This window comes from Brassica rapa, chromosome A03 (genome assembly GCF_000309985.2).
Source record: "Brassica rapa cultivar Chiifu-401-42 chromosome A03, CAAS_Brap_v3.01, whole genome shotgun sequence".
Taxonomy (NCBI): Eukaryota; Viridiplantae; Streptophyta; class Magnoliopsida; order Brassicales; family Brassicaceae; genus Brassica; species Brassica rapa.
The window spans coordinates 29441782-29455628 of record NC_024797.2 but is presented as its reverse complement, the minus strand read 5'-3'; the positions used below and the strand labels follow the sequence as shown (position 1 = coordinate 29455628).

Genomic DNA, 13847 nt, shown 5'->3' with positions numbered 1-13847 from the left:
AATCTCAAACATCTCTTTTTGTTTTTCTTTAAAGATACTGTATTAGAATTTTAAACTAGAATTTTTCAAACTACAATCAAAGATGAAAGGTGACATGCCACACTCAAAATTAAAGATCACATTAAGGCTTTAATCATTCAAAGATTACTTCCACCCAATATGTTCCAGCTCCTTTTGTTTGAGATATTCCAGCATTTCATCATTTTTTTATTCAATGCTTTTCTGATACAGTCCTCTTTTTGAAAAAGTTTTATTTTGATACTTTCTTTATGTTGAGAAGAACTTTGTTCTGTTTATGTTCTGAGATATCTTTTCTAGCCTGAACTACTTTTGATACTGGTAAGGAAGCATAATGATTTTATTTTTGTCTGGCATGACTATTCTGACTGAGAGATTATATTCCCTTTATAGATCATTTCCACTTTGATTTGACCAAAGTTTCTTTGTAATTCAACAGAATATTTATCTCTTCTGTTTGAAGCATTACCTCTGTTCAAAGACATTAAACTAGTATCACTCTCATAGGATCTGCAAGTTCATCAATCACAGCTCCCCTTCTTCTACAACCTCTCAGGTACAATAAGATTCTTCTGCTTATTTTGGTGTTCTTGAACTTTTTATGGGATCATGAAAGTTATAGAGAACATTATGTGTTAAGTTTGTTTTCTATGTGTGTGTTGTGCAGAGACATGGTTGAACGAAGCCACAGCTTTAAGTTACCAGGAGCTGAGATAAATGATCTAAGAATGGCTCTTTATGAGCGCAAAGAAGTAGTTGAGAGGCTCCAAGATGAGTTAGACGCAGAGAGAGAAGCATCTGCCACGTCAGCGAGCGAGGCTATGTCAATGATTCTCAGGCTGCACGGAGAGAAAGCTGAGCTAGCCATGGAAGCTGGACAGTACAAGAGAATAGTCGAAGAAGAGATGTCTCACGCTGAGATGTCCTTTGCGCTATTAGAGGATTTTATCTACCAGAAAGAGGTTGAGATCACTGCGCTTGAGCATCAAGTGGAAGTTTATAGAAGCCAGCTTATGAGCTTGGGGTATAGTGACTTGAATAACTTAGATGTTAAGCTTCAAGAGGATGAGATGAATCATCATCATTCATTGAGTGATAGGTCTCAAACACCATCTCCAGAGTTGGTAGATGATCTTTCTATCCCTGTGGAGAAGGAAGTTATTGAGCAGAGTTTGGACTCACAGAAGAGTTCTTTAGATGTGTATTGGGAACAGATCAAGAAGCTTGATGAGCAAGTGAAAGAGCTTACACATTTTAGAGACTCGATGCAATACAAGAGTTCGATGTCTGAATCTCGAGTCAACAAGAGAGAAGAAGATGTTGCAAGCTCATCAAAGGGTTTGTGTAAAAGTGAGGAAACTCTGGTGATAAAAGTTGCAAAGCAGACAAAGATGGATAAGAAATCACCTAAACAGACGAGAGACAGAAGCGGTAAGAGAAACCGTGGAGAGTATCAAGCTGAACTGCAGCGGTTGAGGCAGAGAGTAGATAGGCTTGAGAGGGAGAGAACTAAGACTGAGCCTGAAACTAGTGGAGTGGTTGAGGAAAAAGAGATTAGTCTAGTGAGGGAAGTGAAGGAGGAGGTAAGTTCTGTGCAATCATATGAAGTGAAGAGCTCTAACACAGTGGAGAATCTACAACCTTGGATTGACCCAGCCATTCTTTCAATTCAAGAGGTATATTCAACAAATTTTAATTAGTAAACTTTGGTTAGTATTTTATTAGTATTATTAACAAATATTTGGCATGTTTACTGAAACAGGCAATGCTTTATTTCTGGCTATAATGCAAAGAAAAGAAAGTGAAAAGAAGATTTTGTTTGTGTTTGTTTCGAGTGTTTGTCATTGTATAGTGTTTTTGTTTGCTTTTAGCCGAAAGCTGTATGTAATTTTCTGTCTACATAAGATCACATTTTCTCTACCAAAAACATCATCTTGTATATTTGTGTGTAAATATCTATTGAGAAGAACAAGTTAAGAGACTCATTGAGTGATAGAGAATGTGCACTGTTTAATTCTTCCAAAGTTATCAAAACCAGCACCAGGGTTGGGAGATTGTGACATATATTGATTTATATGGTGATCACAGTCCTGAAGATAAAAACTATAATCTCTTGAAGAATCAAACCCAGATGCATGAAAATGCTTCTTCAAAAGCCCTCTTCTTGCTTATCTCCAAAGAAAATCCTCCAGCACGTATAGCTCTCTCCGCTTTGACCCTCAACATTGCTTCGTCTTCCATAGAGTAGTAACCTTGATGATCTGCTCCTCCTCCTCCTCCTCCTATAGGTACTGGTTGTGGGCCCATTCCCGTTGGTCGTGGAGCTTGACTATATGCAGTTGCAGCCGCAGTCCCATGGTTTGATGACTACAGATGCATACATCAACAATAAAGGTTCAGCTTTTGTCAGTAATCTTCAGCTTGCCTATATGAAAACTATGACTCTATTTACCGTATCAGTATCAGTTTGTGGTGGTTGGGACTTGCAAGCCGCCAAGGCTGCAGTTAAATCCTCAGCCTGTTGAACCAAAAAGCATGATCTCATATGTCCTTACTCATTATCTTTTCCTTCTACACATTCATCTAATCACTAACCTAACCAAGATGAGAAAAGTAACGCTACCAAAGGTAATTAATTACCTTGCGTGCTCGATTAACCATGATCTGTTCAGCATTCTCTTGAGAGTATCTCTTTATCTTCTCCTCAATAGCCCCAACATTGATCCCATCTACCAAATCGAATACTGTGGAATAGTATATATATATATACTCACATCGGTCTTGTCAACACATAAACACAAGAATGTAAGGAGAACAAGTGAGAGACTAACTCATGCACTCCACTTCTTCCAAGTAGTCATTGTAGTCCTTAAGTGCTGAAAAATCCTCTTCCCGCTTATTGTATCTGCATAATATGGATTCATCTGTCGGTTCTATATCACCTTATATGCACAAGCAAGCATGGTATGTGACAAAAGAGAAAAAGATTGAGAAGAAGAATACATCGCAGAGATTCTCCTTCTGACATTTATTTCCTTGTTATGATGGCTAGAATTAGACACCATCACCATGCTTGTTTGCTGTTTAGGCTTCTTCTCTTCTCCTCTAGCTAAGAAGCACAACAGATATGAGTTTAGAAAGTAAAGAAGCAACCAAACGGAAAAAAAAAACTCCAGATTTTAAAGAATGCAGATTGATTCGGAGACTATAACCTAAAAGCTACAACTCCTACCATAGATTACAATCGAGGAAATGAAATTCTATCGATTAAAGTTATAAACGTAATAGAATCAATCTTAGGACCTCAAAAATTCAACAAGCCCTGCGAGAGAACTAGAGACTACGACACGGCGACGACGCAAAAGTTCGAAACTTTCAATCAATCACACAACGTCGTATATCTCCTCAACCCTTTGCTTCCGAGTTCCGACCAATGTTGTAGAAATAACAAAATGGAAGATTTTAAGTTGCGAAAAAAAAAAAACAAAATGGAAGATTTTTATTACATGAAGGTGTTTGTTTGTACATGTGCAACTCCGACCGTATATATTTATTTTAAATTTGGGCTATGGGCTCATGGGACAAAAAAGTCAAGCCCAACTTCTTATATTTATTTATGTTTAGACCCCTATTTCAATACCAATTTCTCTTTCTTACCCAATATTATACTATTTTACTAGTTCATACCCACGTTTCAGTTTCTTATCAACAATGTGTGTTATCTTGATGAATATTTTCGGAGTTTCGATTGTATGGCTCACAAATGGTAGAAACTTTAATAGAATCCAACACTAAATGTTTCAAAACAGCGCTTAAAGCTATTATTTTATTATCTCCATACAAGGACTGCAACTTTCTGACTGAGAATCACACAACTCATCATGAGTCATTAATGAGTTCGGACTTCTCGCTGCTGATGCTGTTCTCTGGAGTTGACAATGAAGTTCCAGATATAAAAGCCTGGAATAGCGCAAGAGCCTCCTTTGGTCTATGCAAAGGAACTTCATGCCCTGCGCCTCTCACAGTCACAAAGTTTAGACCATCATACTCCTGAGTCCACCCTCCCACCTGTCTCAAATCATGTCCCCACATTGTTAAAAAGGTTTCAAAAACTTAAGACTTAAGATTCTCTCTTACCTGTCCGTCTATGTACCAAGGACCATAAGGACTCACTGGATGAAGTTTTAGTGCATCTATGCTGTACCGAGTTGATGTGACTGGCACAACAGCATCTGCGTCTCCACTGTTACCAAAAAAAAAACACATTTAACCACCAAAACGGCAAATAACTTGAAGAAAATGTATAGAAATAAAGAGACCTGAACACCCATATACGTAGCCCTGCAGCTATAAGCTCATGGTAAATGTTCAGAACCGAGGAAGGAGAGTCCTTCCAGTTTCTACTCACATCATCACTGCAAAAACCAAACCTCTCCTGATCAGAAACTGTTACAAAGCCGAGTTCTAAGATATAGTAAGTTGCATTTTTAACCTGCAAACATCCCATTTGGATGGTGCAAGTCCCGGTGGGACATGGAGAGCTTCTTGAACCTCTGGGAGATTGAAATACACTTTGGAGTGTTTCATCGTGCAAGGATCATACTGTTCGCTCACACGGCCACCTACTCGTCTTTTCTTTAGCAACATCTTTGCCTGGGAAGCATTGGCAACACAGGCCGGGGTGAAGACGCTGTATTGGTCTATATCACCTATCTCCATGTCCATTATGTCCAGAGCCTTAAGACACACTTCGGATGTGTGAACAAACGGTTCCAAACCACACTTGAGTTTCAGTAAGCTGTATGTTTGGTCAGAGATGAAACCCAAGGTCCAGATATACTGGTAAAGACCGAGGCTGTCATGAAAATCATCCATCAGCCCATTACCTACCTGTAAACAAACATTCATGAGAACTAGCCACAGAGGGATTGATAATGAGGACAGGCAAGCTCACCATGTAACCCATCAGATTAATGGTGTTTTCGCCAGAAGCTTGGTTATGTTCTACAATGGCTTGACTCAGCTGAGGAATGTAATGCCCTGAAGCAAGCCAGAGAAGATTTTTGAGAGACAAAAATGAAAAGAGTACTAATAAGTAAGATGAGCTTACCTGCATAGCTCTCCCCAGCTATGTAAAACTCTCTTCCTTTGTACTCCGGATAAAGCTCAACCCATTTCAGAAGAAACTTCAGTGAGTCTTTCGCTGTGCAAAATCATAACCTCCCCATTCATCAACAAGAGGATCTAAAGAGACAGTGAGCTTAAAAGAAGCTAAAATCATTACCAGTTCTCTGATCACCATTGGTAAGCAAATCAGATGAGGTGTTTGAGTATGAATAACCAACTCCAACAGGTGCATCAAGGAACAAAATATTCGCAACTGCAAACAAATAAAAGGTTGTAAGCTTTGTGAATCATAGCTCTCTTTATGCAACATACCAACTTCATTTACCTTGGTTCCAAGAATATTGATTAAGGTAAAGAGTCTTCCCATCTGACTTAATGTGAAATGGTCCTATCTCTTCTGCTTCCCCAAATCCAACAGATGAGCATCCTGGTCCTGTAAAGAGAGAAAATTAAAAATAAAAAAACTCTCTTAGACACAGACAAAAAAAAATCCCAATTTGATTACATTTTAAGGAATCAAAATCACTCATAACTAACTACATGAAGACAAAAATGGAAATAACGTGTAACAAGCAAAAAGTAATCGAAATTCAAACCAAAGTAGCTACAAGACAATCTCCAAAAGTACAAATCAAGATCCATATCATATAATAGTAGCGTGCATAGTGATGCAGACAGGTTTAATGAGTTGTTGTATATCCATTGAGACACTACTATTGACTATGTTCCAAAGGAGACGACTTTATAAAGCAATTACAAAAAAAAAGGAAGAAACTTTAGTTTTTGTAAAGCAAACCTCCATTGAGCCAGAGAACAAGAGGCTTAGACGCAGCATCTTCAGCGGCTTCAAAAAACCAGTAGAAGAGTGCTCTTCCCAGCTTCTCATTAGTAGTAACGAACCCCGAGTAGTGAGCAAAGTCTACATCGAAATCCTGACCAGGCAATCTCGAGACCCTGTCCTGTTCTTTCTGAGACAAGACTGCTTCTTCGCAGTTACAGAAACGGGCAATCACTAAAAGAGCAATAGCGAAGCAAAACCATCTGGTTTTAGCCATTGTTGTTTTTGGTAATGTTGAACTAAACTTTCTCACAGTACAATGATAGAACGATGATCCCCTTTGTCCATTTTAAAGACTCATCAAGCTTTAAGAATCTCCTTTAAGAAGCATGTGGATAATGACGTCACAAGCTTACTCGACTTCTCCAAAAGTATCGGACTTTAACTTCACTCATCGTGCGTGTGTCTTCACTCCTCACTCACTCATCTTGCGTGTGTGTGGTTTGGTCCTAACGAATTTGGCGTTTAACGCGGTTGGTCGAACCGCAAATGACGTTACTTCCGTTTATGTATGTATAGATGGGCTTTAAGCTTGTACATAATCCTTGTTTGGGCCTAGATGAGGACTTCAAATATATGTACTGGAGTCTATGTATAGACTAGCGTTCCGGTAAAAAATTCCTTAAATTTGATATCAAAATTAAGATTAACTAAATTTTGATCCGCGTATCCGCGCAGATGTATTTTTTAAAGAATATATTTCTATTTGTTTTTCATGTCAATAATATTAGGATAAGACAAAATACCAGAATTTGAAAAACCAAACCGATCCCGATCCAAAAAGTAGTACCAAACCTGAATCAAAATGGATTAAATATCCGAATTATTCAAAATTTTAGTTTTTTAAGAACCGAAACCGAAACCGAATAGATCCAAACTGAAGTATTTTGGATACCCGAATGTATCCGAAATAGATTTATATACTTATATATTTATTATTTTTAGATGTAATGTATATGAAAACATCTAGAATATATATGATACATTAAAGCTTGTTTAAATATTTGAAAATATAAACAAATAATCAATTGTAAATATCAAAAATATTTAAAATAATTATTGATTTTCTATCCATATATTTAAACTAAACAAATTTATATGTTAAGTTTAGATATTCTGACATATGTTATTCAAATTTATATTTATTATATAATTTTGTTTATAGTTTTTGAGAAATTTAAAGAATATAATGAATTTAAAAAATTTTAAAATAATTTAAATGAGTTATCCGAACTCGAACTAAACCCGCAAAAATCCAAAGTGAACACGGACTGAAATTTAGAAATATTCCAATGAGGCTGAAATCTTTGACCCCAGAAACCCGAAACCCAAACGGACCTGAACCGAACCTGATTACGTACCAAGTAGATAGTTTTTAGGGATTTTTGCAAAATTGACCTACAACTTAAAGTCAAACACAAAACTAACCTCTTTTTTTTTGAAAATTGGTTTTGCCCTATTCACCCCACAAGTTCATATAATTTACGAAAATGCAATCAATTTTTTTTTTTTTTCGAAAATGATATTTTTACTCTCTCACCCTCATCATCTTCAAGTAATTACAAGATTGCCATTGTCATCAATACCACAACCACCATGAACAACCAATTTGAAGCTCTTAATGCTCCCAAAATCGATTTACCCTTCTTCTTTTTCCATTCATGTGAACTAAACACAACATATCTCTCACTTTCTCTCCACAATGAGCTAAAAAAACTCAAGATTTTGATTCTAAAATTTTTATGGTTCATAGAGTCATAGAAGCTAACGATTATGGGTGGGTGACTTTCGTTTGTGATTCTGTGTGCTTGGAGAAGCCTTATGTATGCTAAGGAACTTATCTCACCAATTTAAGGTATGACATCGAGTTTTTTTTCCAGATCTGTTCGTCAGACGACTTACTTGGGAAGTCGTCTGGCTGTAGACGACTTACCTGGAAGTCGTTTGTCTGTAGACGACTTACCTGGAAGTCGTCTGGTCAACGCAGAGGTTATTTTTGCAATTGACTTTGAAATCTGTAACCTGAGACGACTGAAAGTTAAGTCGTCTACTATTGTTTGGTTTCAAAAAAAATTCCAAAGAACCTAGACGACTTACATTTCAGTCGTCATAGGTTAGTTTTGCATTTGACTGGATAATTTCAGAAGTTTGACTTCCCCAGACGACTTACATTTCAGTCGTCTGGCGAAAATTAAAATAATAATATTTTTTTTAAAGTAAACGACTTACAATTAAGTAGTCATAGGTTAGTTTTGCAATTGAAAAAAAAAACTTCAAGATTTAATTATACACAGACGACTTATAATTCAGTCGTCCACCAGACGACTTAATTGTAAGTCGTCCAGGATTTTTTTCCGAGATTCTGGTCAAACCTCGTAAATCCTGGACGACTTACATTTCAGTCGTCTCGTGGACGACTGAATTATAAGTCGTCTGTATATAATTAAATCTTGAAGTTTTTTTTTCAATTGCAAAACTAACCTATGACGACTTAACTGTAAGTCGTCTACTTTTAGAAAAATATTATTATTTTAATTTTCACTAGACGACTGAAATGTAAGTCGTCCAAAAAATCAAACTTCTGAAATAATCCAGTCAAATGCAAAACTAACCTCTGACGACTGAAATGTAAGTCGTCTAGCTTTTTTGGAGTTTTTTTTTTAACCAAACAATAGTAGACGACTTAACTTTCAGTCGTCCGAAATAACAGATTTCAAAGTCAATTGCAAAAATAACCTCTGCGTTGACCAGACGACATATAGTTTAGTCGTTTAGACAACTTAGATTGAAGTCGTCTGCGTCTTCTCCACTAGTTTTTAAGTCTTCTACGTTAGTTTTTGAATAACTTGTATTTTTAAGAGTGATAAGTAACTTCAAGATATGTAAAACTCATATTTACAAAATATGTTCTCTCCCTTAGTTTTACTAAATTTGACTAAGTTTTTCAATGCAAACTTATAAAAAATATGATATGCTTTGACTAGTTACTATTCTTTGATTCCATCTCTTAAGTATTATTGTTATAGACAATAATGATGACTATTGTTATGAGTTGGAAGAAGGGTTAAAATGTTTCTTAAAATGTTGTATCAATATAAAGCTACCAACATTCTTGTTTATTAAGATGAGAAAAAGGCCATTGGAGTTTATTATTGCATATGAGAGATCCAAAGATAAGAAAAAGGCTACTGAAGTCTATTATTTCATTGATTTGTAAATGTGTAAACACATTGTTAGCACATTTAATACATCTTGGAAAACATTATTACTGATTTTACAAAAAAATCACAACTAAAAGAGTATACATGCAATTCACAAAACAGACCACAAACAAAACTATTATAGATCATTCATCTACAAAGACAAGCTTGGATTCCACTTGAGTAGACAAGACCAGACGACTTTTAAGAAGTCCAGACGACTTCCAGGAAGTTCAGACGACTTTGTCAGAAGACTTTTAGGAAGTTCAGACGACTTTACAGGAAGTCCAGACGACTTTTAGGAAGTCCAGACGACTTCCAGACGACTTCTAGACGACTAACAAGTAAGTCGTCCCAGAAGTCTTCCAGATCTGAAAAACCTGCATATTAAATCCAGATCTGAAAAGCCTGCATATTAAATCCAGATCTGAAAAGCCTGCATATTCAAAAACGTTCAAATGGCTTAAAAACAGAAAAAAATAAGTAGAAGATTAGATAAATCTACCTTTACAGAACACACAAAAATACATATCTAAAAATAATAGATCTACCTTTAAATTAGTGGAAGATGAGTACCATCTAATTAAAAACCTGCAAAAAAAAAAATAGATTAGTAAGAAAGACATGAGACAAAATTGAAAAATTCATATAAAGTTTGGTATTTTCAAGTCAAAGAGATTAGAGTGGGTTTGGAGAGTTTTAGTTTGGGAAAAAAGTAAGAACTTTATACAACAACAAGTTACCAAATGAAGAAAAATCAGACATAAGAACTTACCAAAACGCTCAGAAAAATCCAGACGACTTCCTGGAAGTCCAGACGACTTTGTCAGAAGACTTCCAAGAAGTCTAGACGACTTCCAGACGACTTCCAGACGACTAACAGGTAAGTCGTCCCAGAAGTCTTCCAGATCTGAAAAACCTGCACATCAAATCCAGATCTGAAAAACCTGCATATCCAAAAACGTTCAAATGACTTAAAAATAGAGAAAATGAGTGGAAGATTAGATATATCTACATTTATAGAACACACAAAAATACATATCTAAAATTAATAGATCTACCTCTAAATTAGTGGAAGATGAGTACCATTTGATTAAAAACCTGCAAAAGAGATAGATTAATAAGAAATACATGAGACAAAACTGAAAAATTCATATAAAGTTTGGTGTTTTCAAGTCAAAGAGATTAGAGAGAGGTTGGAGAGTTTTAGAATGATGAACATTACATTTTTGTTGCAGCCACTTGAGAGGAGGAGAGAGAATGTGTAAATTTTTCTTTATATAGGGAGACAAAAAATCCAATTAGGTTAAATATTTTTGACTGAGACGACTTCCTGGACGACTTACATTTCAGTCGTCTGGTGTTGAAATTAAAACAGACGACTTACATGTAAGTCGTCCAGAAGAGTAATATTTTTAGTGGGAAATTAAATATTTTTAGCGGGAAACTAAAATAGAAGACTTTCCAGACGACTTACAAGTAAGTCGTCTGGTTTAAATTATTTAAGCGGGAAAATAATTTTTTTAAAAAATTTTAGGCGGGAATATTTGGACGACTTACATGTAAGTCGTCTGTTTTAATTTCTTCACCAGACGACTGAAATGTAAGTCGTCCGAGTAAAATGATCCGGTTAGGTTAAACATACATTGGTAAAATATAAGGTTCGGTACGATGTGGACGACTGAAATATACGTCGTCCGGATAAATTATTCAATAGACGACTGAAATATAAGTCGTCCACACCCTAAACATAACCCCTAAACTTAATTATCTAATTAAACACTTCATAAAACCAAATCAAACTTGAAAAGTGTTTACTATACACAGAAATAAACACATATAGGTGAAAACTAATTTTTGAAAAAAACATTTTAGTTTTCCAAAATCTAACCCTAACAATACATACAATACTACAACATATGTTTGCCAAACTCCTAAACCAAAGTATTTCATGATTCACTACTTCCACTCATCTATCTTCAAAACAAATCAATTTTATCATATCTTAATTTATATCAGTTAAAACTGTTTATAATTACTTGATTTTTATTTTTTACACATCAAAATATTTTATTACAAGATTTATAAATTATTTTTAAAATAAACTGGTACCATACGACTTACACTTCAGTCGTCCAGACGACTTCCAACATCTCAGACGACTCAGACGATTTACTGGGGCTATATTCGTAAAAATGGCTTCTGTTTTTTTGTTTGGTCATAAAGGGCTGAGCTGTAATTTTACTAGGCTTTTAGGTTAGTTTTGCATTTGATTCAAGTTTGGGTATAAGTTTGGGATTAAAATCAAGTTGTGGGTTAGTTTTGGCAAAAACCCCTAGTTTTTATAATATAATAGATTTTCAATTTTTCTTAAAAATATAAGTCCATTACTTTTTTTTAATATGTTGCTATCTATGTTTCCAAACAAACATCATTTTTAAACTGCAATCTATGTTTCCAAACAAACTTCTTTTCAAAAACTGCAATCCATGTTTCCAAACAAACTTTTTTTTAAAAAAAACTCCAATCCATGTTTCCAAACAATTTTAAATTCATGTTTTCAAACAAATCTAATTTGTAATGGAGTTCTAATAAGATACTAGATTTTCACCCGCACAATCGTGCGGGTATATCTTTTCACATTTATATATATAGATATTTGTTTTATATAATTATTATATATTTTAAATGTTACTCACATATTTAAATATTTGTATAATTATGTCAAATATAATAATTTTATAGTTTTCATGCTGTAAATTAAAATCATCACATATATATGTTGCTTATTATATATTTATCCTATTAAATTTGCGTTTGATTACTAAACTAAAATTTTTAATGCATGAAACAACATATATGAAAACAATTTTGTATTTAATTTTTTATAATCATGATCTGTAATTCAAATCGCTAGTTTTTTTAGTAATTTTTAGTGTTTATTAATTTTATATAATAAAATACTGTATTAACCCGTTCTACCAACATATTATATTTTTAGCATAAATATTTTATATTTATGAAAATAATATATGCTAACTTATCAATTTAAAATAATTTTATCATATTTTGTTCAATATAACGTTTTTATTTTAAAATGATAGATATTATTATAAAATTGATAAAATAGGATATAATTTTATTCTTTTGGTAACATTTCATTACTAATTACAAAATTAGTTGAAAATATTTATATTCAATTTATGTCAATTAAGGTCTTATTATAATCTTTTTCAAGAGATTTGTTAGAATTTTAAATTGTTTAAAATAATTAAATGATATAAAAGATATTATGATTAAAGTAGTTAAAAATATTATATATATTAGCATTAGTGATATACATTTAATAGAAAATTGAAATGATGGTCCAAATAAAAATATCACTCATCAAAAAATCATGATTTTTATTTTATTAGAAAACAAATTTGAAAAAGTTAAAATAGAAATAAATATTTATTTCTAACAAAATATTTAAAAATTATTAGTAAATTTATTTTTGAAATTAATTAATTTCATTTTATTTAAATTTTCGTTTATAAACTAGAACTATTTTCAATTTTAATTTCTAATTATATTTTATGATAGTTTAAATTAAACTAACTAATTTTTGAAAGTAAATTTAAAAAGATTCTAAGAAGATTTTAAAAAGATTTTGTTACATTATTTTAAATATATTCATTTGTATTTAAAATAAAAAGATAAAGATATTAAAAGATATAATAATGAACATATGTAAAATATGATATTTTCTAGGAATGGTCCAAACTAAAAAAATCAAACATGAAAAGAAGTCATGACTTCTGTTTTAATATATTAGATATATATATATATATTATTTTAATAAATAGAGAATATTATTTATTGGTAATCTATAATTTAAGAAGTAAGTTGGATTCAAATAATATCATTTATTGGTAATCTAAAATTTAGAAAAAAATTTGTCAAAAAAGAAAGATTACGATTTCTAAATTATTTTTATGCAATTTTGATATAAACATAGGCTTCGATTGGTGACCACAAGATGAATAGAAAAAATGAACAAAATGAAAAGTAAAATTTCATTTGAGAAATTGAAAAAAATTAAAAAAAAATAAGAATTTTTGTTCATTTTGTAACTCATCAAAATTGCAGAGGAATATTTTTCTTTATAAATTCATTCTTCTTTGAGGAATTTAGAGGAAAAATGTGGGACCTATCAATTAATAATTTGGCAAAAAATTCAACCTAATTGGTATAAAATTTGAGGAATAGAAAATTCACCATAATTGATTTCCTTCAACATGTTCACCAATTGGAGCCATAGAATATTCTTATTGATTTATTGGTTATCTAAATTATAGGAAGAAGTTTGGACCCAAAATGAAAATATAACGATTTTTGAATTATTTTTTGCGGTTTTAATAAATAGTGAATATTTTTAAACAAGAATGTGTGTGTTCAATATCATTAGTTTAATTTATTATATTGTGATTTAAATCAAGACATAATTCGTTTTGTGTTAGTATTTATGTATGTTATATCAAACATGATAACCAAATGATAACCGGTTTAAGTTTGTGTTTTATGTATATTATATGAAAAACGATAATCAAATGCTGACCAAAAAAAATCAAATTCTAACCGGTTTGCTTTTGTATTTATGTATATTATATGAAAAATGTGGA

The 13847-nt window shown here is 32.8% G+C and overlaps 3 protein-coding genes across 4 annotated transcripts; 1 reads left to right on the top strand and 2 right to left on the bottom strand.

The window, feature by feature from the left end:
* Window positions 1-116: 116 nt before the first annotated feature.
* LOC103862008 (myosin-binding protein 7) lies at window positions 117-2011 on the top strand. Its single transcript, XM_009139723.3, has 4 exons — window positions 117-339; window positions 458-574; window positions 686-1694; window positions 1781-2011. Exons 3-4 carry the CDS (start codon window positions 690-692, stop codon window positions 1802-1804), a joined length of 1029 nt encoding a protein of 342 aa, XP_009137971.1. The 5' UTR covers window positions 117-339; window positions 458-574; window positions 686-689; the 3' UTR covers window positions 1805-2011.
* On the bottom strand, window positions 1983-3534 carry LOC103862006. 2 transcript variants are annotated; one of them, XM_009139722.3, is made up of 6 exons: window positions 3322-3534; window positions 3022-3127; window positions 2850-2923; window positions 2659-2762; window positions 2471-2536; window positions 1983-2385 (listed from the first exon to the last, which is right to left on the bottom strand). In XM_009139722.3, exons 2-6 carry the CDS (start codon window positions 3087-3089, stop codon window positions 2140-2142), a joined length of 558 nt encoding a protein of 185 aa, XP_009137970.1. In that variant the 5' UTR covers window positions 3090-3127; window positions 3322-3534; the 3' UTR covers window positions 1983-2139. The 2 variants fall into 2 exon arrangements, with proteins under 2 accessions (XP_009137970.1, XP_033142837.1); XM_033286946.1 differs by having other exon boundaries at window positions 3022-3123; window positions 3322-3519.
* A 202-nt stretch (window positions 3535-3736) lies between these two features.
* Window positions 3737-6346, bottom strand: LOC103862005 (serine carboxypeptidase-like 29). The gene is made up of 9 exons (XM_009139721.3): window positions 5942-6346; window positions 5471-5578; window positions 5303-5398; window positions 5129-5221; window positions 4973-5058; window positions 4511-4908; window positions 4338-4433; window positions 4156-4261; window positions 3737-4086 (listed from the first exon to the last, which is right to left on the bottom strand). The coding sequence occupies exons 1-9, from the start codon at window positions 6198-6200 to the stop codon at window positions 3898-3900; spliced, it is 1431 nt and encodes a 476-aa protein (XP_009137969.1). The 5' UTR covers window positions 6201-6346; the 3' UTR covers window positions 3737-3897.
* Between the last annotated feature and the right edge of the window lie 7501 nt (window positions 6347-13847).